Source organism: Ahaetulla prasina, chromosome 8, assembly GCF_028640845.1.
Source record: "Ahaetulla prasina isolate Xishuangbanna chromosome 8, ASM2864084v1, whole genome shotgun sequence".
In the NCBI taxonomy this organism is placed as follows: domain Eukaryota; kingdom Metazoa; phylum Chordata; class Lepidosauria; order Squamata; family Colubridae; genus Ahaetulla; species Ahaetulla prasina.
The window spans coordinates 8665349-8687306 of NC_080546.1; the positions used below are offsets into that span (position 1 = coordinate 8665349).

Below are 21958 nucleotides of genomic sequence, written 5' to 3' on the forward strand. Positions count from 1 at the left end.
TAAAAGAGGGATCAACCAAAAATCCCTATGTAGCCACAAGTGAATTAAGTCCAACCTACCTTGAATCCTATTGACTCTTATTTAACTCCTAGCAGGTGCTAACAAGGGGTGAAATGCTCCCGGTTCGGACCGGGTCGCCCGATCCGGTAGCGATGGCAGCAGGTGGTTCGGCGAACCGGTAGCAAAAATCCCTGTCCCCTCCACATGCCCAGCTAAGCCGTGCGATCATCAGAGGGTTTTGTTTTTACTTTTAAAAACATTTTTTCTTCGGCCGAAAAAATGCTTTTAAAAGTAAAAAAAAAAAAAAGCTCAGCTGGGATCGCATTTTTTTTTACAATCTGTTTGGACGAAGTGGTTGTAAAAAAAATGCTTTTAAAAGGCTCTGACGACTTCAAGGAGACTACCAAGCTCAGAGAGCATCAAGTACCCCAGAATCATTGTCCTCCCCCTCTCCCTCCTCCTCTTCCCCCTCTTCCTCCTCCTCCTCCTCCTCCTCCTCGCGAACCGCTCTCCTTCTAGCACTGATGATGTTACCTAGTCTGGGTAATGAAATGTCTGCAAGAAAACAATCTAAATCAGAGAGTACCCAAAACTCGTCGGACCATCAATAGACCATCCAAGAAGATAGCGCCACGCAATCCATTACTATATCCCTGCCAAGAAAACCTAAAGAAATGTGTCCTGTGACCTCAGGATCCCCCAACCCCCTTATCTCATTCTGAGGATACTCATGAGGTGGTGGGGGGGTTAAGGGGGGGCAGAACAGTTCCCGCCTTCCCTCTTTTATGGAGAATATTTTACTGTATTCCCTCCTTCCGTGAATGAGGTTATATCAGTTTTCAAGAATCCACCTTCAAGGTCTACAACGGCTAACTGTTGTAGACGCTTTCATTCCCAGGGCAAAGCTATTTTTATCTTTAGAACGGGTTTTTAAACCATTTTTTTTAAAAATAAATCAGCGTGGAGAAAACTGAGAACATGTGTAATTTACGCCGTAAATCTGCCGTGCTATAAGTAGCTGAATATGAAGAAGGGGACAAAAAAAAAAGAAAGGAAAAGTTTCTTCTTTCTGACATATTTCCTGCTTGGGTACAGCAGAGAAAAAGAAGGAATCTCCATTTTTTTCCTCACCACAAAAGCCACTTATTTAAAGAGGGATACGGCAGCCAAACCGACCCGGCCAATGTGGGATAGACTACTGTATTTTTTTGTTATTGTTGTTGTTGCTCAGCCCAGCTTGTTCGGGGTCTCTCATTCATCCTCATAACTAGTCCATTCTGATGGCTCGATTCTATATTTCCCCTGGACGTGGCGCTGGCACCCCAGCAAAACCTCTGGCGGTCGGAGCCATTTTTAGAAACGGGAGCCAGGCTCTAAATTTCCCACTTGTATGCTATCCCGGCTTTGCATTCATTTATTTATTGAGCCTGAAAATTGCTGAGGTCGAATTGTGACGCTAGTTTGTGTTGCCGAGTTTCTCACCCGCGAGGCGGGTCCAGGGAAATCTCAGTGTTGGATATGAGGATGTTCGAGGGAAGAGACTGAGGGACTATTGAGCTGAGAATATAAAATAACAGAGTTAGAAGGGACGTTGGACAGTCGTGGGATTCAGCCGGTTCGAGCCGGTTCGAGCGAACCGGTTGTTAAATTGCTGGCTGGCCCCTCCCCTCCCCGCTCCTTCCAGGAATTCCCATGTTCCCTGTTTTTGCTCCCAGGAGGCTTCAGGGAGGCCTACTAGGCCCAAAACAAGGCACAGGGGGTGGCGTGCAAAGCTGGCTGAGGAATTCTGGGAGTTGAAATCTGCCAGCTTAAAGTTGCCAAGGTTGGAGTCCTCTGCTCTGCACCATTCTGGACAAATGGCTTGTCCAATCTCTTCATAAAAACCTACAGTGAGGGAGCACTCAAAACTTCCAGTGGCAGGCTGTTCCACTGTTTGATTTATCTTGCTGTCAGGAAATTTCTCCTTAATTCTAGGTTGAATTTCTCCTTCTTAAGCAATTCGATTGAAAAGCACGCAAAGGGACTTCCCAGCAGCAGCCATGGTTGAACTCCTTTTCATCCGGTCATTAAGCTTTTGATCAAGCATCCCGGCGCACGCTTTGGATGTTGTGCACTTTACGGGCTGGCTAATGTGCCAGGCTGGGAAGAAAACGGACGGCAATCATAGCTGATCTCCAACAGTTGCTGCGTTTTGTTTTTTTAATTGGTGCACAAATCACCGCCGGGCTTTGTGAAGCTCAACTGGTGGCAATTGCAACGAAGTCTCATTCGTCATCTTCAGGCTTCAGCTTCGTGCTTCTGGGAGCAATGTGTGATTGCTTCTTTTTAAGAGAGACGGCAGCTCCAACCAGTCTTTGCTCCCAGAAGCACGAAGCTGAAGCCTGAAGATGACGAATGAGACTTCGTCGAAACGTCGCCAAGACACTTCTAATTTTACACGGGAGAAAACCCGAACAACCAAAGACCTATATATAAACATATATATATGTGTGTGTGTGTGTGTTTGTGTATGTATGTAGGTAGGTAGGTCTTGGCATATTCAGGTCTTTTCCCGTGTAAGGTTGAGAGTATCTTGGCAACGTTTCGACGAGGTCTCACTCATCATCTTCAGGCTGGTGTCTTCGGCTTCGTGCTTCTCGAGCAAAGAGTGGTTGGAGCTGCCGTCTCTCTTAAAAAGAATCACACACTGCTCCCAGAAGCACGAAGCTGAAGCCTGAAGATGACGAATCAGACTTCGTCGAAACGTCGCCAAGACACTTCTAATTTTACACGGGAGAAAACCCGAACAACCAAAGACCTATATATAAACATATATATATGTGTGTGTGTGTGTGTTTGTGTATGTATGTAGGTAGGTAGGTCTTGGCATATTCAGGTCTTTTCCCGTGTAAGGTTGAGAGTATCTTGGCAACGTTTCGACGAGGTCTCACTCATCATCTTCAGGCTGGTGTCTTCGGCTTCGTGCTTCTCGAGCAAAGAGTGGTTGGAGCTGCCGTCTCTCTTAAAAAGAATCACACACTGCTCCCAGAAGCACGAAGCTGAAGCCTGAAGATGACGAATCAGACTTCGTCGAAACGTCGCCAAGACACTTCCAATTTTACGCGGGAGAAAACCCAAATAACCAAAGACCTACATATATATATATATATATATATATATATATGCACACTACTTGGAGTAAAGACATTATGCTAAGCACCAAGATACTAAAACACAGGGCCTGACTTGCTAATTGCATATCAAGCTTCACCTTTAATATCCAGGTCCAGCATTGATTGCTTTTCAAAAACATTAGCAGATAAATGTCGAGGAAGAGGGTGAGAAAGGGTTAATTTTCACATTGCTTTTGCCTAAAGTGGGTTCTCTTTCCAGGCTAATCGGCTCAAAAAAAAAAAAAAATTGGAGAAAGGGGTGTCGAGTGAGATGACGTCATGAAGTCGGCATGTTTTTTGGCAAAAAAAAAAACGGGACCAAAAAGACTGCTATGCTTTGTAAACTGTGTTTTATGGCAGACATGTCAAACTCACGGCCCGTGTGCCAGATCCGGCCCGTGAAGTGTTTAGATCTGGCCCTCAAGCAGATTAGGAGAAGGAGGTGAATTCTTCGGGTGTCTTGTCAGAGGCAGCAGCGCTAGTAGGGGGACAGACAGGGGGACCCTCTCCAACGCATGGAACTGTGCGGCAACAGTAACCGCAGGCGTGGGCGGGCATGGCTAAAGCTCCCTCTGCCTGAGAGTGAGTGGCTGGCGAGGGAAGGGAAGGGAGTGGACTGGAGTGGAGTGGAGTGGAATGGAATGGACCTGCCCACCCCACCACTTCCCTCCCAGGAGTTCCCACGCAGCCCGTTTTGGATGCAGGTTAAGTGCAGGGTGTGTGCAGAGGCTTGGGGAGGGCGAAAAACGGGCCTACCGGAAGTTTGGGAAGGCCAGAAATGGGCCTGTTTCCAGCCTCCAGAGGGCCTCCGGAGACTGGAAAAGCTGTTTTTGCCCTCCCGGAGGCTCAAGGAAAGCCTCTGGAGCCCAGGGAGAGCAAAAACACCCCCTATCATGGTTTAGGAGGCCAACTAGGCCACGCCCATCATGGCCACGCCCACCCAGCAACCGGGCAGAGAACCCCTTGCTAAAATTTTTGAAGCCTACCCCTGTCTAGAGGTGCTGAGAACACCACTGGTCCTACATTCTGAAGACCCTCAATTGAGGAAGTGCTTAGCCCTTATCTGAGGCCCTCTTGAATCTTCCCGGTCTCCAGATAAACAGCAAAAGGAATAACGGTACAGAATCAGTCATCCTGGATAAAGATCAAACTTTTTCTGGACTAATTTCTGACTGCGTTTATGTTGCTAATCATTCTCTTTGACACTGAGCCTCCCGATCTGAGATTCCAGATCTAATCCCAGATGTACGGTGTTTCCTTTCTGAGCTGACAGAATCTCTCAGACATACGTGGGATATTCTCTGTGGAGAACAACGGTCCAGCTGCGGATAACGGTAATTAAACTTCTAATCCTTGGAATTGTTTCTTTGCTTCACTCAGAACCTGATCTACTCAGTCTGGAGCCGACCTATGCAAGAATACAGCAGGATCTGAACGAAACTCTCAGGCGACGCAGACACGCCGGAGAAAATGACTACAACATTGAGGTTCTCCTTGGAGTAGATGATTCCGTGGTCCGATTCCACGGCAAAGAACACGTGCAGAACTATCTTCTCACCCTGATGAATATTGTGAGTGCAATTTTTTTTTCCTTGTCTTGATTTGGGAGACATAAAGATCTCGGTCACTTCAGTCTCAAACGGATCGTGGATAATCTTGAAAAAAAAACTACAGGGGGTTGAACCGATTTACTTTTGGGGGTGGCCGATTTGCCAGGAAATGCTAAGGCTTACAGGTAAGACTGGAAAGATGAACATCTAGAACAGGAGTGGGTAACTATGGCCCCTTTTATGATTTGTGGATTTCTGTGACCATGCTGGCTCAGGAATTCTGGGAGTTGAAGTCCACAAGTCCTTAGTTGTTCTCTTTGTCTGGCAACTGGGGCCGTAATAGCTCAGGCTGTTAGAAGCCTGTTATTAGAACACAGCAGCCTGCAATTACTGCAGGTTCAAGCCCGGCCCGAGGTTGACTCAGCCTTCCATCCTTTATAAGGTAGGTAAAATGAGGACCCAGATTGTTGGGGGGGCAATAAGTTGACTTTGTAAATATACAAATAGAATGAGACTATTGCCTTACACACTGTAAGCCGCCCTGAGTCTTCGGAGAAGGGCGGGATATAAATGTAAATAAATTAAAAAAAAAACTCTGCGCCCGCGCACACTGGGAACAGGCTCCAGCTCTTTGTCTGCCTCACTGATGTCCGACTCTGAAGGTAGCTGATGCCTGTCATATGGCCCTGGCCCCATCTCTGCCTCTGACGCATTTCAGATAGGTGGCTGTCCAGTCTTTTCTTTAAAATGTGATGAAGTACTTAGAACTTCTGGAATCAAGGTGTTCCACTGCTTAATTGACCTCACTATTAGGAATTTTTTCCTTAATTCCAGGTTGCTTCTCCTTGATTAGTTTACATACGTTGCTTCTTGTCTTGCCTTCTCGTGCTCAAATAAGTTGACCCACTCTTCCTGGTGGCAGCCCCTGAAATAAACTTAACACTCCATCTGTCTGCTGGTAGATTTCAATGAGAAATTGAATTGGTCTGTCTGTCTGATAATACTGACCATTTGTTTAGTAACAGAATAACAGAACAGAATAACAGAGAAAGAAGGGACCTTGGAGGTCTTCTAGTCAAACCCCTGCTTAAACAGGAAACCCTGTACCATTTCAGGCAAATGGTTATCCAACATCTTCTTAAAAACTTCCAGTGTTGGAGCATTCACAACTTCTGGAGGCAAGTTTGTTGATCGAAAGGTCGGCAGTTCAGCGGTTCGAATCCCAAATGCCACATAATGTGGGTGAGCTCCCGTTACTTGTCCCAGCTTCTGCCAACCTAGCAGTTTCGAAAGCACGTAAAAAATGCAGGTAGAAAAATAGGGACGACCTTTGGTGGGAAGGTAACAGTGTTCCGTGCACCTTTGGCGTTGAGTCATGCCGGCCACATGACCACGGAGACGTCTTCGGACAGCGCTGGCTCTTCGGCTTTGAAATGGAGATGAGCACCGCCCCCTAGAGTCGGGAACAACTAGCACATATGTGCCAGGGGAACCTTTACCTTTTATACCCAAAAATAGCTCATGGGAATTCCCAGAAAAAGTTGCAGCAGTGCTTTAAGGAAGACTGAACTAACATTTGTAAGCCTGCATGCCTAGGCAACCAAAGCAATGCACAGGTCTAATTTTTATCTCATTTCTCCTCTAAAAAGCAAAAATGCTAGTGCTGACCTTTCTGTTTACATTTCCGATGCCTTTAGAATAGAATAGAATAGAATAGAATAGAATAGAATAGAATAGAATAGAATAGAATAGAATTTTTATTGGCCAAGTGTGATTGGACACACAAGGAATTTGTCTTGGTGCATATGCTCTCAGTGTACATAAAAGAAAGAAAGAATATTGGCATTTGAAAAGCTTTGGTCTCTTCGTTCTGGAATGAATGTCTTGTTCCTCAAAGTGATTCGGGAGGGGGGGAGTGGGTCAGAAGACATGCTCCCTGAGCTGTTAGCACCAAATAAATGCAAAAATGGGTGTTTCTTTCCAGAGTAATTCAATTTTCCAGCGTCAGAGCCATGCTGCATTTTAAGCAACAGAGCGGCGTTTCAGCAGCAAAAATCGCCTTTAAAGAAAGACTACAAATTAAAAAGTTGCGGTTGCTGTGAAAACATAATTTTAGGGGAATGGAGAGATGCTTTCCAAACAAAGCAAAGCAAAAAAAAAAAAAAAACAAGAGTGTTTCAGTGAAAGAATTTTGAATAGTTTGTATTTTGGCTTTTGTCATATTGTATGCTGCCCAGAGTTGCATGAAATGGGTGACAAAAGGAAGGAAGGAAGGAAGGAAGGAAGGAAGGAAGGAAGGAAGGAAGGAAGGAAGGAAGGAAGGAAGGAAGAGGGAGGGAGGGAGGGAGGGGAAGGAATCAAGGAAAGAAAGAAGGGAGGGAGAACAGAAGGAATGGAGAAAGGGAGGAAGGAAAAAAGAAGGAAGGAAGGAAGGAAGGAAGGAAGGAAGGAAAGAGGGAGGGAGAAAGGAAGGAAGGAAGGAAGAAGAGGGAGAGAGAGGGAGGAAGCAAGGAAAAAAGAGAGGAAGGACAGAAAGAAAGACTGAATGGAGGGAGGGAGGAAGGAAAGAAAGAAAGAAAGAAAAAGAAAGAAGGGAGGGAGGGAGGGAGGAAGGAAAGAAGGAAAGGAGGTGGGAGGGGGAAGGAAGGAAGGAAGGAAGGAAGAAAGAAAGAAAGAAAAAAGAAAGAAAGAAAGAAAGAAAGAAGGAAGGAAGGAAGGAAGGAAGGAAGGAAGGAAGGAAGGAAGGAAGGAAGGAAGGAAGGAAGGAAGGAAGGAAGGAAGGAGGAAGGAAGGGAGGAAGGAAGGAAAGAAAGAAGGGATAGAGGGAGGGAAGAGGGAAAGAAGGGAAGGAGGTGGGAGGGGGAAGGAAGGAAGGAAAGAAGGAAGGAAGGAAGGAAGGAAGGAAGGAAGGAAGGAAGAAAGAAAGAAAGAAAGAAAGAAAGAAAGAAAGAAAGAAAGAAAGAAAGAAAGAAAATTGAAAAGACAAATAATGAGATCCCGTACATTTTGGCTTTGCTCAGGATCCCTGCTTATTTCAGCTCCATCTACTGGTGACCTCCAATCTTGGTCCTGACTGAAAGAAAGTTGGTATCTCCAATAACTAAAGAGCTTTAGAAGTTTCCTGTAAATAACTGGAACAACTGGTTGTAATCTAGAAAGAGACATACATAAGCCCTGGATCATTTACCCTTTAGAAGAAGAAAAAAAAAACACCACCACCTAAGCAAGGATATCTAACTTGTACCTTATGTCTGACGTAGACTGCAAATTACGCGACGGTTTGTTTGTTTTTTTTCTCAGAATTTCTACCGGTTCCAATTCTATCTAACAGATTGGGTGGGCTATAGATTCTCAGCCAAAGAGTCTCACCTATGGGGACTTGTAGACGGGGCCTTTTCTGCAGTGGCCCCATGGAAGATCCTTCTGTCAGAGATTAGAACGGCTCCAACTCGGTTGCCTTTTAAAAAGGGCTTACAAATTTGGCTGTAATCCAGAGCCCGGGGTGCTGAATGCGTTAAAGGTCCCGTTTCTTGCCTTTACTGTTAACTGATTAACTATCTCTGTTGCTGTGTATATTTATTCTGGATGTTTTTATTCTTTTAAAATGTTTTTTTTTAATCATTGTTAAAATGTTTTTTTTATCATTCTAATTTGTTTTAATTTTTATACTTTTGCGATTGTAAGCCACCTCCGGTCATTGATTGAGATGGGCTGTCAGAGAAATTGAATGAATGAATGAATGAATGAATTAATTAATTAATTAATCAATCAATCAATGTGGAGTCTTCAATCCAGAGGTGGGTTTCAGCAGGTTCTGACCAGTTCTGGAGAACCGGTAGCGGCAATTTTGAGTAGTTCGGAGAACCAGTAGTAAAAATTCTGACTGGCCCCACCCCCATCTATTCTCTGCCTCCTGACTCCCAGCTGATTGGGAGGAAATGGGGATTTTTGCATTAACCTTCCCCTGAAGTGGGGTGGGAATGGAGATTTTGCAGTATCCTCCCCCTGGAGTGGAGTGGGAATGGAGATTTTGCAGTATCCTTCCCCCTGAAGTGGGGTGGGAATGGAGATTTTACAGTATCCTTCCCCTGTCATGCCCGCCAAGCCACGCCCACCAATCCATGTCACACCCACCAAGCCGCACCCACAGAACCGGTAGTAAAAAAAAAAATTTGAAACCCACCAGTGCTTCAATTTATGTTTTTCTTGACTATCTCATTAGTAAGAATTTTTTCTTCTTCTTGTTTCCTTTTCTCTTCTTCTTCTCTTTAGGTGAATGAAATTTATCACGATGAATCTCTCGGCGTCCACATAAACGTTGTGCTGGTTCGTATGATGATGTTAGGTTATGCCAAGGTAAATAAACCAGGTGAAGGGGGGGTTCACCTGCCTCCTGTGTGGAAACAGCTTTTATGGGTCCTCAGAACAGGATCTTACGATCCAATCCAGGGATGGGCGGCTGGGGGTTCGCAGGGGTTCGGGAGAACCTCTAGCTAAGATTCTGTGCAGTTTGGAGAACCCCCCAAATCCCACTCCTGTCCGGTCCCTCCCACCCCGCCGCTCCCAGGAGTCCCCACCTGGCCCATTTTGGATGCAGGTAAGTGCAAGGTGCGTGCAGAGGCTCAGGGAGGGCCAAAAACAGGCCTACTGGAAGTTCAGGAAGGGGGCCTCCAGAGCCTGGGGATGCCATTTTTGCCCTCCCGGAGGCTCAAGAAAAGCCACCGGAGCCCGGGGAGGAAAAAAATGCCCTCCCCACATGGTGCAGGAAGCCCCCCCACCCACCTTCCAGCAACCGGGCAGAGAACCCCTTGCTAAAAATTTTGAAGCCCACCCCTGATCCAGTCCAAATACATAATGGGTTGGCTTGGTTTCGATTTAGCATGCCGGATGATCCAAATCATTGTGGTTAATTCAGTAAGCTATGATTAAAGCAATTCATGTCTGCCTGATATGTTACTCAGTTCATCTATAATAGAGAATAGAATAGAATAGAATAGAATAGAATAGAATAGAATAGAATAGAATAGAATAGAATATATATATATATATATATATATATATATATATATGTTTTCTGAGATTTTCACGGGTGTTTGTATATAGGTCTTTGGTTGTTCGGGTTTTCTCCCGTGTAAAATTGGAAGTGTCTTGGCGATGTTTCGACGAAGTCTCATTCGTCATCTTCACGAGATGACACCTCCCGCCTACCAGCCATTTGGAAACCCGCCCTTATTGACAAACGAGTCCCTAACACGAGGAATGACACCAGACCCACACTCACAAGGTCCACACAGGATGTCACCACCGCACATCCACCCAGAAAGCAGACCCAAACCCACACTGATCATGAAGCACGACCAAGGACCAGAAGCCAGACCGCAGCTGCAACATTAGCCATTTCAAACCCCTCCAATCCATTCATGCAGCAGACTGACACCCACTATGAAGATGTAGCATGACCACAAAGCCAAACAACAGCTATGCAGCTCACCAGCTCAAATCCCCCTGCAGCACAGACTAGACTGAGCACAACCAAGCCCCCACCAACACATGACACACCTCCATCCAATCAGAGCACAGAAAAAACCCCATCCAATCAGAGCACAGCCAAGCTCCCACCCAATCAGTTCAAACCCCCACTAGCAGTTAAAAGGAAGAAACAGCTGCGATCACACATTGCTCCCAGAAGCACGAAGCTGAAGCCTGAAGATGATGAATGAGACTTCGTCGAAACGTCGCCAAGACACTTCCAATTTTACACGGGAGAAAACCCGAACAACCAAAGACCTATATATATATATATATATATATGTATGTATGTATGTATGTATGTATGTATGTATGTATGTAAATACACACACACACACACACACACACACACACACGTACAGTAAGTGCCTCTTGTTTACCTTGCTGTCAACCAAACCAAACAGAAAACCCGAACTCTGGATGCTAACATCGGATAGATAAATATGCATTTCGTTACGCAGCCTTTATTGTCAATTATTCATTTAGAACATCGCTACATTATTTAGCAGACGAACATCAGGCGGTTGGGTTTGACTTCCACCCAAAGCTAATAAATATTTACTCCGTACTTTTGTATTGGCACACAACTCTCGCGTATACACACAGTCATGTTGTGGGTTTCCCAGGACAGTGTGCTAGCGGGTATTAATTTAGCGGTCAGTGTCCTCGGAGTCATTTTCGAAACGGAATAAATTTGGGAAACCCGGCAAAACGGAGTTGATTGGTTTCCTCAGCTGAATATCTGGTCTTCTTCATGCTCGAGTCGAATGACCCCCAAGCTTGTTATTTTCCGAAAGAATATAAACAGTTGAGATTATGGTTCCTGCAAAGCTTGCAATATGTAGCTTTAACAAGCAGATCTAAGGCCTCGGAATTTATTTTTATTTATTTTTTTTAAAAAATGGGGAGTTTGAAGCAGAAAATATGTCTTTCCAAATATAAATCTGTGCTTACAAAATAAGAGAGATTCCGTATAAATAAATCCTGATGCAAGCTTGGACAGCGGCCACCTTTTCTAAGGGGCAGTTCACACAAATCAACGTACCGAGTATGAAGTATGAGATAAGAATCCAATTAAGATTCTGGAATGTTGCAGAAAATGGGATTTGGATAAAGTTGTTCTTAGCGATAAATTTGGTTCTTTTTTTTAAGACATGGTGCCTGTGGGTATTACATTATATGAAGGCCTCTGCTTGCTGGCTGAAAAAATATATATTGAGATTTCTTTATCTTGTATTGCACTTCCATCAGTTCTTCAGGAGGACAATAGTTAAACTAGGATCTATCCATCCATCCATCCATCCATCTACCATCTGTCTGTCTATCTATCTATCTTTCTATCTATCTTTCTATCTATCTATCTATCTATCTATCCATCCATCCATCATCCATCCATCCATCTACCATCTGTCTGTCTGTCTGTCTATCTATCTATCTATCTACCATCTATCTATACCATCTATCTATACCATCTATCTATCTACCTTCCTACCTACCTACCATCCACTCACCCACCTACCTACTATCTATCTATCTATCTATCTATCTATCTATCTATCTATCTATCCCATCCATCCATCCATCTACCATCTGTCTGTCTATCTATCTATCTATCTATCTATCCATCCATCCATCATCCATCCATCCATCTACCATCTGTCTGTCTGTCTGTCTGTCTGTCTGTCTATCTATCTATCTATCTACCATCTATCTATACCATCTATCTATACCATCTATCTATCTACCTTCCTACCTACCTACCATCCACCCACCCACCCACCTACCTACTATCTATCTATCTATCTATCCCATCCATCCATCCATCCATCTACCTACCTATCAACCAACAATCTATCTGTCTATCTATCATCTATCTATCTATCTATCTATCTATCTATCTATCTATCTATCTATCTATCTATCTATCTATCTCTATCTGCCATCCATCCATCCATCTACCTACCTACCATCTATCTATACCATCTATCCATCCATCCATCTATCTATCTATCATCTATCTATCTATATCATCTATCTATCCATCCTTCCTTCCTTCCATCCATCCATCTATTTACCATTTTCTGTCTGTCTGTCTATCTATCTATCTATCTATCTATCTATCTATCTATCTATCTATCTATCGTCTATCTATTATCTCTCTCTCTATCCATCTATCAATGGGAGAGAAGGGAAGGGAAGGAAGAACAGAAGGGAGGGAGAGGAGGTGGAAAGGGAAGGGAAAGAAGAACAGAAGAAAGGAAAGGAGGGAGGGAGAGAAGGGAGAACAGAAGGGAGGGAGGGAGAGAAAGGAAGGGAAAGAAGAATGGAAGAAAGAAGGGAGGGAGGGAAGGGAGAACAGGAGAGAGGGAGGGAGAGGAGGTGGGAAGGGAAGGGAAAAAAGAACGGAAGGGAGGAAGGGAAGGGAGAACAGAAGGGAGGGAGGGAGGGAGGGAGGGAGGGAGGGGCGAAGACGTGGGAAGGGAAAGGAGTAAGCAACATGCTAAGCTAACCAGCTACGATGGAAACAATAGATTGCTTTGTAACCTGTTTGCACGTTATTCTTTCTTTTTTTCCTAGTCCGTCAGCCTCATTGAACGAGGAAACCCATCCAGAAGCTTGGAGAACGTGTGTCGCTGGGCATACCAGCAACAAAGAACAGACCCCAGTCATTCAGAACATCACGATCATGCGATCTTTCTCACCAGGCAAGACTTTGGACCAGCCGGCATGCAAGGTAAAGCACCCAAGGGCGCCCTCAGAGCTCCTTCAAAGCCCACGTCAGCTTTCACTAGGAAGAGCTGCTCAATCTTTTGGGAAATCCGGGTGACGTCTCCTCCGTAGGATCCTTGACGCTTTGCACCTTGCAAGCTTTTGCCCTAAGTTATGCACCTTTCCTTTCTCTCAGCTTTCTTCGGTCTTCTTCAACCAGGTGTCCGTCAGATATGGAGGACTCCGCAGCCAGCATGGCCAATTCTGAGGATCCTAAATTAGAGAAAGTTGACTTGAATTTGGCTGGCTCGGTGACTAGAGGCCAACGAGATGGCTCAGTGGCTAAAAGTAAAAAAAAGAAAGATAACCCTCTGATGATCGCACGGCTCACCTGGGCATAGGTGGTGGTGGGGGTAGGGATTTTTGCTACCGGTTCTCTGAACCACTGGCCAGTCAGAGAAAACATACCAGAAGGTCATGGAAAAAAACCCACTTCCCTATTGTTGCCACGAAAACTACCTTTCCATGTCCATCAGGGCACAAGGAGTCCAGTTCAACGTAAGACCATCTTTACCTTTCACAGCTGTGAGCCCAAGTAAACACTGAGTCCCTGACGTGAGGTATTCTTTGAGGAAATTCGGTGTTTTTTTTTAGTAAAAAAGTTTTATTTTTACAATCATGTCAAACAATTCATTCAATGTACAGTTATATACATTTAGTCGGGCCTGCCCAGTCACCACCCCCTTTTTTAACACTCTTCCCTCTTCTACCTTCTTTTACTATCCAAACCTTCCTCTCCTTCTCTTATCTACATCCTCTCCCCCCTCCACCCTACACCTTCCTTCTCCCTCTTCTACCCCTCTTCCTTCCTCTTCTCCTCTTTCCTACCTCCTACTCTCTCTTTTTTCCCTCCCCACCGTTCTGAAATGGCAACTGGGCAGACCCGACCCTACATTAATTATATTTATACATCTTCAATAATCCCTGTACATTAACCATCACTCCATCACTAGCCTCAACCCCCCAATTCCCCTCCCCCTTACCCCCCGCCCCTCACCCCGACTTCCCAGAACAAAATGCAGGGTATCAAAACTAACAATCATAATCTAAAATAATTCCTAAATTATAATCTCTAGTCTCTCCACACTTAATCACACTCTCAATTCCCCTCTCCTTCAGAAATATATCTAATACAAAATATTTCCTAAATTTACTCATATGCTATTCGATATTTTTTTATCTGATACTTATTCTGAATATAATCAATCCACATTTTCCATTCTAAAATATATTTTTCTTGTGTATAGTCTTTCAAATAAGCAGAGATTTTTGCCATTTCTGCCAGATTTGATACTTTAAGTGTCCATTCTTCAATTGGAGGAAATTCGGTTTTTAAAAGCTGGGAAGAGCTCTTCAGTTACAAGAGCGACATGAAACTGGATTCCCGCGAAGGCTTGTGGACTGACTTCATATGATAAGAACCGCTTCAAAGAACTCCGCCTTTGCCGCAACATTAAGCGGTTTTGATCAAGTGGGCTTTGAGAGACCGTCGGGCGCTTAGACTAGACCGTCCAGATAATTTATTCTGTGCCAAAATAAATTCTCTCGGCGCAGAGCGTGTAAACCCAAAGAGACAAGCCGAGAGGGGTACATTCTAAACTGCCCAGTTTTCCACGAACACGACTGCTTCATGACGCTTTGTTAAAGAGACTTTGAGGGGGTAATTTTGTGCTTTGAGTCGGTGTTGACTCCTGACAACTGCCTGAACAAGAAGTCTTCAGCTTTCGGTGGGAAGTGGTTTGTCATTGTTTTCTTCCTAGAGCTGAGAGAGAATGGCTGGCCTAAGGTCATTCCACCCGACTTTGGGCCTAACGCAGGACTAGAACTCCTAGTTTCTAACCTGCTGCCTTAAATATTGCACCAAGCTGGCTCTCACTAGCAACCCTCAATCAACAAATTGGGTCCTTGAGTGGCGCAGGCTGCTAAACAGCCTGTTATTAACAACAGCTGCCTGCAATTATTGCAGGTTCAAGTCCCACCAGGCCTAAGGTTGACTCAGCCTTCCATCCTTTATAAGGTAGGTAAAATGAGGACCCAGATTGTTGGGGGCAATAAGTTGACTTTGTATAGAATATACAAATAGGATGAAGACTATTGCTTAACATAGTGTAAGTCGCCCTGAGTCTTCGGAGAAGGGGGGGTATAAATGTAAATAAAAAATAATAATCAATCAGAATAGAGCTCAAAGGGACCTTGGAGGTCTTCTAGTCCAACCCCCTACTCAAGCAGGGGAGCCTATACCAAATTCCACTGAGGAATTTGTGTTGGGAGGAATTTGTTTTAATTTGAGTTGAACTACGCTGAGAACGAAGTAATTCTCAGCTGTTCGAATTAAAGTTCGTTTGTTTTTACACTGACTGAGTTTCCTGCTACCTACTGGGGCCTGAGTCACAACAACGTCTCCATTTTTTAATGTGCTCCGCAGGCTATGCTCCCGTCACAGGCATGTGTCATCCAGTGAGAAGCTGCACTCTAAACCACGAAGATGGGTTTTCTTCTGCTTTTGTGGTTGCCCACGAAACGGGTCATGTGTAAGTCTCAACATAAAACAGGACGAACACCTGGCAGCTCCTGAATTAAATCAAATCCCGGTAGATTATACCTTTCTTCTCCCAATTCGACAATTACCTGACCTTAGGACCTTTCGCCACGAACTTAAAACTTATTTATTTCGCATGGCTGGACTAGCTTGATTTTTACCTTTGAATTTTAATTGAATTTGATGAGTTTTTAAAGTTTTGTAACTTTATGGGGGAGTGTGTTATTTTAACATTTGGGCAAATTTAAATTAGTTTTTTTAAGGGATGTTTTTAACTATTGTGTGTATCTGTATTTTATCTGCCTGTTCACCGCCCTGAGTCCTTCGGGAGAAGGGGGGTATACAAATTAAAATATTCATTCATATTCAAATATTCATTCATTCATATTCAACCCAGCTTCCCACCTGGGGAAGCAAATTAGATTACAGGTAGCCCTTGACTTAACAACCATTGGTTTAGTGACCATTCGAAGTTAGAAGGGCACTGAAAAAAGCGATTTATGACTTTTTTCACACGATTGTTGTAGTATTCCCCAGGTCACGTGATCCAAAATTGGCAACCGGCACGTATTTTTCACGGTTGCACTTTCCCGGAGTCACGTGATCCTCTTTTGCGACCTTCTGACAAGCAAAGCCAATAGGGAAGACCTATCCCTTTCGCGACCGCGTTACTAACTTAACAACTGCAGTGAGTCGCTCAATTCATTGAACGACTGTCGCCAGAAAGGTCGTAAAACGGGGCAAAATTCATTGAACAACTGTCTCGCTCAGGGACAGAAATTTGTGGTCGTAAGTCAAGGACTATCTGTACTTATTAATTGCTTAGTCTGAATTCTGCTTTCTGATACTTAGGACATTGAGCTATTGTCCAATGGGAGTCAAACGTGTTGATTTCCCATTTTTGCTTGCATGTTTTGATGCTTTGGAACAGGGGTGTCAATCAATTTCAGTGAGGCACGCATCAGACTTGTGTTTGACCTTGGGGGACAGGGTGGGCGTGGTCAAGGTGGGCATGGCCAGCTCGACGTCCCTCATGTCGGGAGCACCTGTGGTGGTCCGAGCACTCTGCCAACAAAAATGGGCTCTCGAGCTCCGTTTTCTGCTGTGACGGCTTCCTGCAACCCTCTGTCAGTGAAAACAGAGCTCGGGAGGGCAACCCGCAGCTCTCCCAAACCCTGTTTTTGGCTGTGACGGTGTCCTGCAACCCTCTGCCAGTGAAAAAAGAGCTCGGGAGGGCAACCTGCAGCCCTCCCAAACCCCGTTTTCTGCTGTGACAGCTTCCTGCAACCCTCTGCCAGTGAAAACAGAGCTCGGGAGGGCAACCCGCAGCCCACCCAAACCCCGTTTTCTGCTGTGACGGCTTCCTGCAACCCTCTGCCAGTGAAAACAGAGCTCGGGAGGGCAACCTGCAGCCCTCCCAAACCCCGTTTTCTGCTGTGACGGCTTCCTGCAACCCTCTGCCAGTGAAAACAGAGCTCGGGAGGGCAACCCGCAGCCCACCCAAACCCTGTTTTCTGCTGTGACGGCTTCCTGCAACCCTCTGCCAGTGAAAACAGAGCTCGGGAGGGCAACCCGCAGCCCCCCCAAACCCTGTTTTCTGCTGTGACGGCTTCCTGCAACCCTCTGCCAGTGAAAAAAGAGCTCGGAAGGGCAACCTGCAGCCCTCCCAAACCCCGTTTTCTGCTGTGACGGCTTCCTGCAACCCTCTGCCAGTGAAAACAGAGCTCGGGAGGGCAACCCGCAGCCCCCCCAAACCCCGTTTTCTGCTGTGACGGCTTCCTGCAACCCTCTGCCAGTGAAAACAGAGCTCGGGAGGGCAACCCGCAGCCCTCCCAAACCCCGTTTTCTGCTGTGACGGCTTCCTGCAACCCTCTGCCAGTGAAAACAGAGCCCGGGAGGGCAACCCGCAGCCCTCCCAAACCCCGTTTTTGGCTGCGACAGCGTCCTGCAACCCTCTGCCAGTGAAAACATTTTTGCTGCCAGAGGCACCACAGGCTGGTCCTTTGCTGTTTCCAGGGCGGCCCTGTGGGCCAGATCTAAGCACCTTGCGGCTCCTGGCTCCTGGGCTCCTGGGCTTTGAGTTTGACATCCCTGCTTTAGAAGGAGGGCAATTGTAGTCAAACCCGTCCGAAAGACTGTTTCCAAGCAGTTTTTCTAAATGCCCACCCTCAATTAATTCTGACATGTCGTTCTTTGATTCAGGCTAGGGATGGAGCACGATGGACAAGGGAACCGATGCGGGGATGAGACAGCGATGGGAAGCGTCATGGCTCCCTTGGTTCAAGCAGCTTTCCACCGATACCACTGGTCCCGTTGCAGTGGCCAGGAACTCAAAAGATACATACAGTAAGGACCAATCTCTCGCTAACAGATACTACTATATCATAGAATCGTAGAGCTAGAAGGGATCTTGGAGCAGTAGTGGGATTCAGCCATTTCCACCGCTTCGGGAGAACCGGTTGTTAACTTTCTGAGCAGTTTGGCAAACTGGTTGTTGGAAGAAAACATTAAGGCAGAGAATCAGTTGTTAAATTACTTGAATCCCACCACTGCCTTGGAGGTGTTGTAATCCAATATAAGGCAGGAGTCCTTATACCACCCTGGACAAATGGTTGTCCAACCTTTTCTTGAAAGATTGGAGCATCTACAACTCCAAGAGACAAATTCTTTGATTAGCTAATGGTTCTCACGTTCCGGAAATTCCTCCTTACTTCCAGGTTCGATCCCCTTCCGACCAGCTTCCACCCACTGCTTCTTCTCCTTCCCTGCTAGGTGCTAGGGACAATAAATTGATGCCCTCTTCCCTGTGACAACCCTGCAAGAATTGAAAGAGGGCTATCATATCTCCCTAAGCCAGTGTTGGCAAACCTTTCGCATTCTCGCGTGCTGCTCGCGTGCCGGAAGTAGCACGTAAAACCGTCCCGAGGCAAATGCGCGGCCTTGCCGGCTCCCATCACGTTCCTGTGCTCAAATGCATGCCGGCCAGCTGGCTGTCATGCACGCAGTGCTGGCGACCCTGGAAGTGCGGCCCGTCCATTGCACATGCGTGTTAACTGACCAATATCCAGCCCAAGGTGTGAATTTGAAGTGGAAGAATGTGTCATCAGATCAAGATAAATGATAATCACCAGAGGCTGGACTATTGAGATCAGTGCTGGTTTCCCATTCCTTCCCATTCTTTCCATGACTCTCACCAAGTCATGGTGTTGTTGCGGTCCGTCAGCAGCCTACGGAGCTGGCAACGGAGTCAGACAGTGATGAGGATGAGGTGAGGCCAGGGCCAACGGGAAGTGAGGTGCGGACTCCAGAGCCTCCAGAGACTGATAGTAGTGAGGCAGAGGAACAGGAGGAGCCTGTTCCTAATGCACGCATGAGAAGAGCTGCCAGAAGGCAAGAGCAGCTCAAGCAGAGAGGACAACTCAGGAGTAAGGCCAGGAGATGATTGGCCCCTCCCATAAGGCTTAAAACAGACCAGCACCGGCGTTTGAGCTTTGGCAGAAAACAACGTTGGTAGCTCCATCTTCTGCTCCGTCTTCTGCTTCGTCTACGTCTTGCATTTATTTTTGTGACTTCTGAACGTTTGCCAAGAAAGGCCTCTGGCAGTTTGCCTAATTGGACCAAGGTTTGCAATAGGACTGAGGAATTTGTGTTGGGAGGCATTTGTTTTAATTTGAGTTGAACGACGCTGGGAATGAAGTAATTCTCAGCTGTTCGAATAAAGTTTGTTAGTTTTTTCACGGACTGAGTTTCCTCCTACCTACTTGGGCCTGGGTCACAACAGGTGTGATCAGGAAATTTCACCACCAGAAGCTATCAGTACTGTAGTGGCGATAAGTTTATGGAGGCACCGTTTGGCTAGCTCATAGTTGGGGTTGGGCACATGCTTCCCAGTGATGCTCATTTTAGACAGGAGATGAGCATCTTGTGGTTAACATGGCCTGAGATATCCTTTTCTGAAGCTCCCGGGAGCCTCTTCTGAACAATTTGCCAGATTTCGACAGCCTAACTGCCAAAAGTCAGCAGCAGAGTTGCCAAAAACTGCTATTGTGGTCTGCCACTGTTCTGTGGTAGGAAACAGAAACAGAAAATCAAACAGCTGCCTTAAAACAGCTTAATACAGTTAAGAAAAAGGAAAGGAAAGAAGAGACGTGTTTATTGTTACCCAATTAAAAACCTGGGGGGAGGAAATCATTTATCTATAGCCGCCTAAAACAGGGGTCCCCAATCTTTTGGACCTCAGGGACCACTAAATTCATAATTTTAAATCCCACGGACCACTAATACGATCTGCCTAATGACCAGCTGGGTGGGCGTGGCTAGGTGGTCATGTGACTGGGTGGGCGTGGCTGGGCCAACTCGATGTCACTCACATCCAGGGGTGCCTCGGCGGCCTCTACTCACCCCTCCCTTGCCAGTCACTCCTTGCCTCCCCGCCCGGGCTCCTTAGGGCTCCAACAGGAAGGTGTTGTTGGAGCTAAGCAGCCACATAAGAAAGAGTTGGCCAAACAGCTGGCTCAGTTCAAATTGGATCTGACCGAGAAGGAGGCTCAGCAGAAGCATCTCACTGAGGACTAGGAACATAAGCTTTCCAAGCAGAGGGAAAGACCTGCGGGAGTGCAAGGCCAGGTACCGGTGCCTGGAGGCTCAGTGGGCTGAGATGGTCAGCCAGTTCCAGGTCATGATGCAGTCCCACTGGAACAAGGCCCTCCAGCTCTTTGCCACCAGCGGCACTTCCCTCCAGCCTTTGCCCAAAGCCCCACACCAGGAGGTCGAAGCAGATTCCAAGTCAGAATTTCTGCCCCCCTCTGACCCACACAAAAAGACCCCAAAGGGGAAGACTCTCTGCAGCAACACAAACGTTCATTGCACGTATCCATCCCAGGGTCCGTAGTTTGAGGACCCCCGATTTAGTGCAATATTAAAAAAATGCAAATAATTTTTCTGGGGACCACCAAAATTTTCTCACAGACCAAAATTTTCTCACAGACCAAAATTTTCTCACAGACCACCACCAGTTGGTGACCACTGGCCTAAAACACATTTTTCTAACATACCAAGAAGTAGGTTGTGGTCTACTTTGTCAAATGCCTTTCTGAAGTCCAAGTATACAAGGTCCACATCATTTTGCTGGTCCACTAATTTAGCCACTTTGTCAAAGAAGGCAATAAAGTTTGAGGAGGCCTTGGTGCTCTCCGACCTTGGTTGTGTTTTTGCAGGCGTTTCATTACCAAAACTAGGTGACATCATCAGAAGTTTATATTTATTTATTTTATTTCGTCAAGCATGTATTTTATGACAGATAGAGGTGTAAACATAATTATAAGTACATGTAAAGGGTATGAATAAAAGAAAACATTAGGACAGGGACGAAAGGCATGCTGGTGCTCTTATGCACACCCCTTACAGACCTCTTAGGAATAAGGTGAGGTTTACAGTAGACAGTCTAAGGTTAAAGTTTTTGGGGATTTGGGGAAGAAACCACAGGTAGTACATTCCAGGCATTGACCACTCTGTTACTGAAGTTGTATTTTTTGCAGTCTAGTTTGGATCAGTTTGTATCTGTTGTCTGCTCTTATATTGTTTTGGTTGAAGCTGAAGTATTCATTGGCTGGTAGGACATTGTAGCAGATGATTTTATGTACTATGCTTAGATCAGACTGAAGATGGCGAAGTTCTAAGTTGTCTAAGCCCAAAATTTCGAGTCTGGTGGCATAAGGTAATTTGTTGCTCGCAGGGGATTGGAGGACTCTTCTTGTGAAATATCTCTGGACTCGTTCGATTGTATTAATGTCCAATATGCAGTGCGGGTTCCAGACAGATGAGCTGTATTCAAGAATTGGTCTGGCAAAAGCTTTGTATGCCCTAGTTTGCCAATACAGTCTGGTTGCCAAGCTCTGCAAGAAAACAACCAAGTTCCGAGAGCACCGGAGACCCCTCATTTCAACCCTCAGCTACAAATATTCCCCTTTATTGGCACGATAAAGTTTGTCCAGCATGATCTGTCGGACAAACTTTATTGTGCCAATAAAGGGGAATATTTGATCTGGTTTTGATAAATCCTTGTGGCTTCCACTAATTCACAGCTGACAATTTTGTCTCCTTCCTCACACAGTTCTTACGATTGTCTCCTCGATGACCCTTTTGAACATAATTGGCCGAAACTTCCTGAGTTGCCGGGGGTCAGTTATTCCATGGATGAGCAATGCCGCTTTGATTTCGGAGTGGGCTACAAAATGTGCACTGCGGTAAGTCTCCCTTGGTTTCTATAACGTAAAGCTGAATTGACAGTTTCATTACCAAGATACATCAGCCCAAATCTGAATTGGTTGTGGCATGTAGCTCTCTCTTCCTTTGCTCACATTTTCAGTATGGGAGCTGCAATTTGGGGAGGGAAAAGGAGAAGGGACTAAAATTTATGA

General features: G+C 45.6%; 1 protein-coding gene across 1 annotated transcript in view; it reads left to right on the top strand.

The window, feature by feature from the left end:
- The window catches only part of ADAMTS3 (ADAM metallopeptidase with thrombospondin type 1 motif 3), a 176757-nt gene that overhangs the window by 112755 nt on the left and 42044 nt on the right, over window positions 1-21958 (top strand). The window contains exons 5-10 of the mRNA XM_058192902.1: window positions 4533-4723; window positions 8975-9058; window positions 12809-12965; window positions 15426-15531; window positions 17742-17885; window positions 21652-21784. Coding sequence (XP_058048885.1) covers window positions 4533-4723; window positions 8975-9058; window positions 12809-12965; window positions 15426-15531; window positions 17742-17885; window positions 21652-21784 — 815 coding nt within the window. The remainder of the gene's footprint in view (window positions 1-4532; window positions 4724-8974; window positions 9059-12808; window positions 12966-15425; window positions 15532-17741; window positions 17886-21651; window positions 21785-21958) is intronic.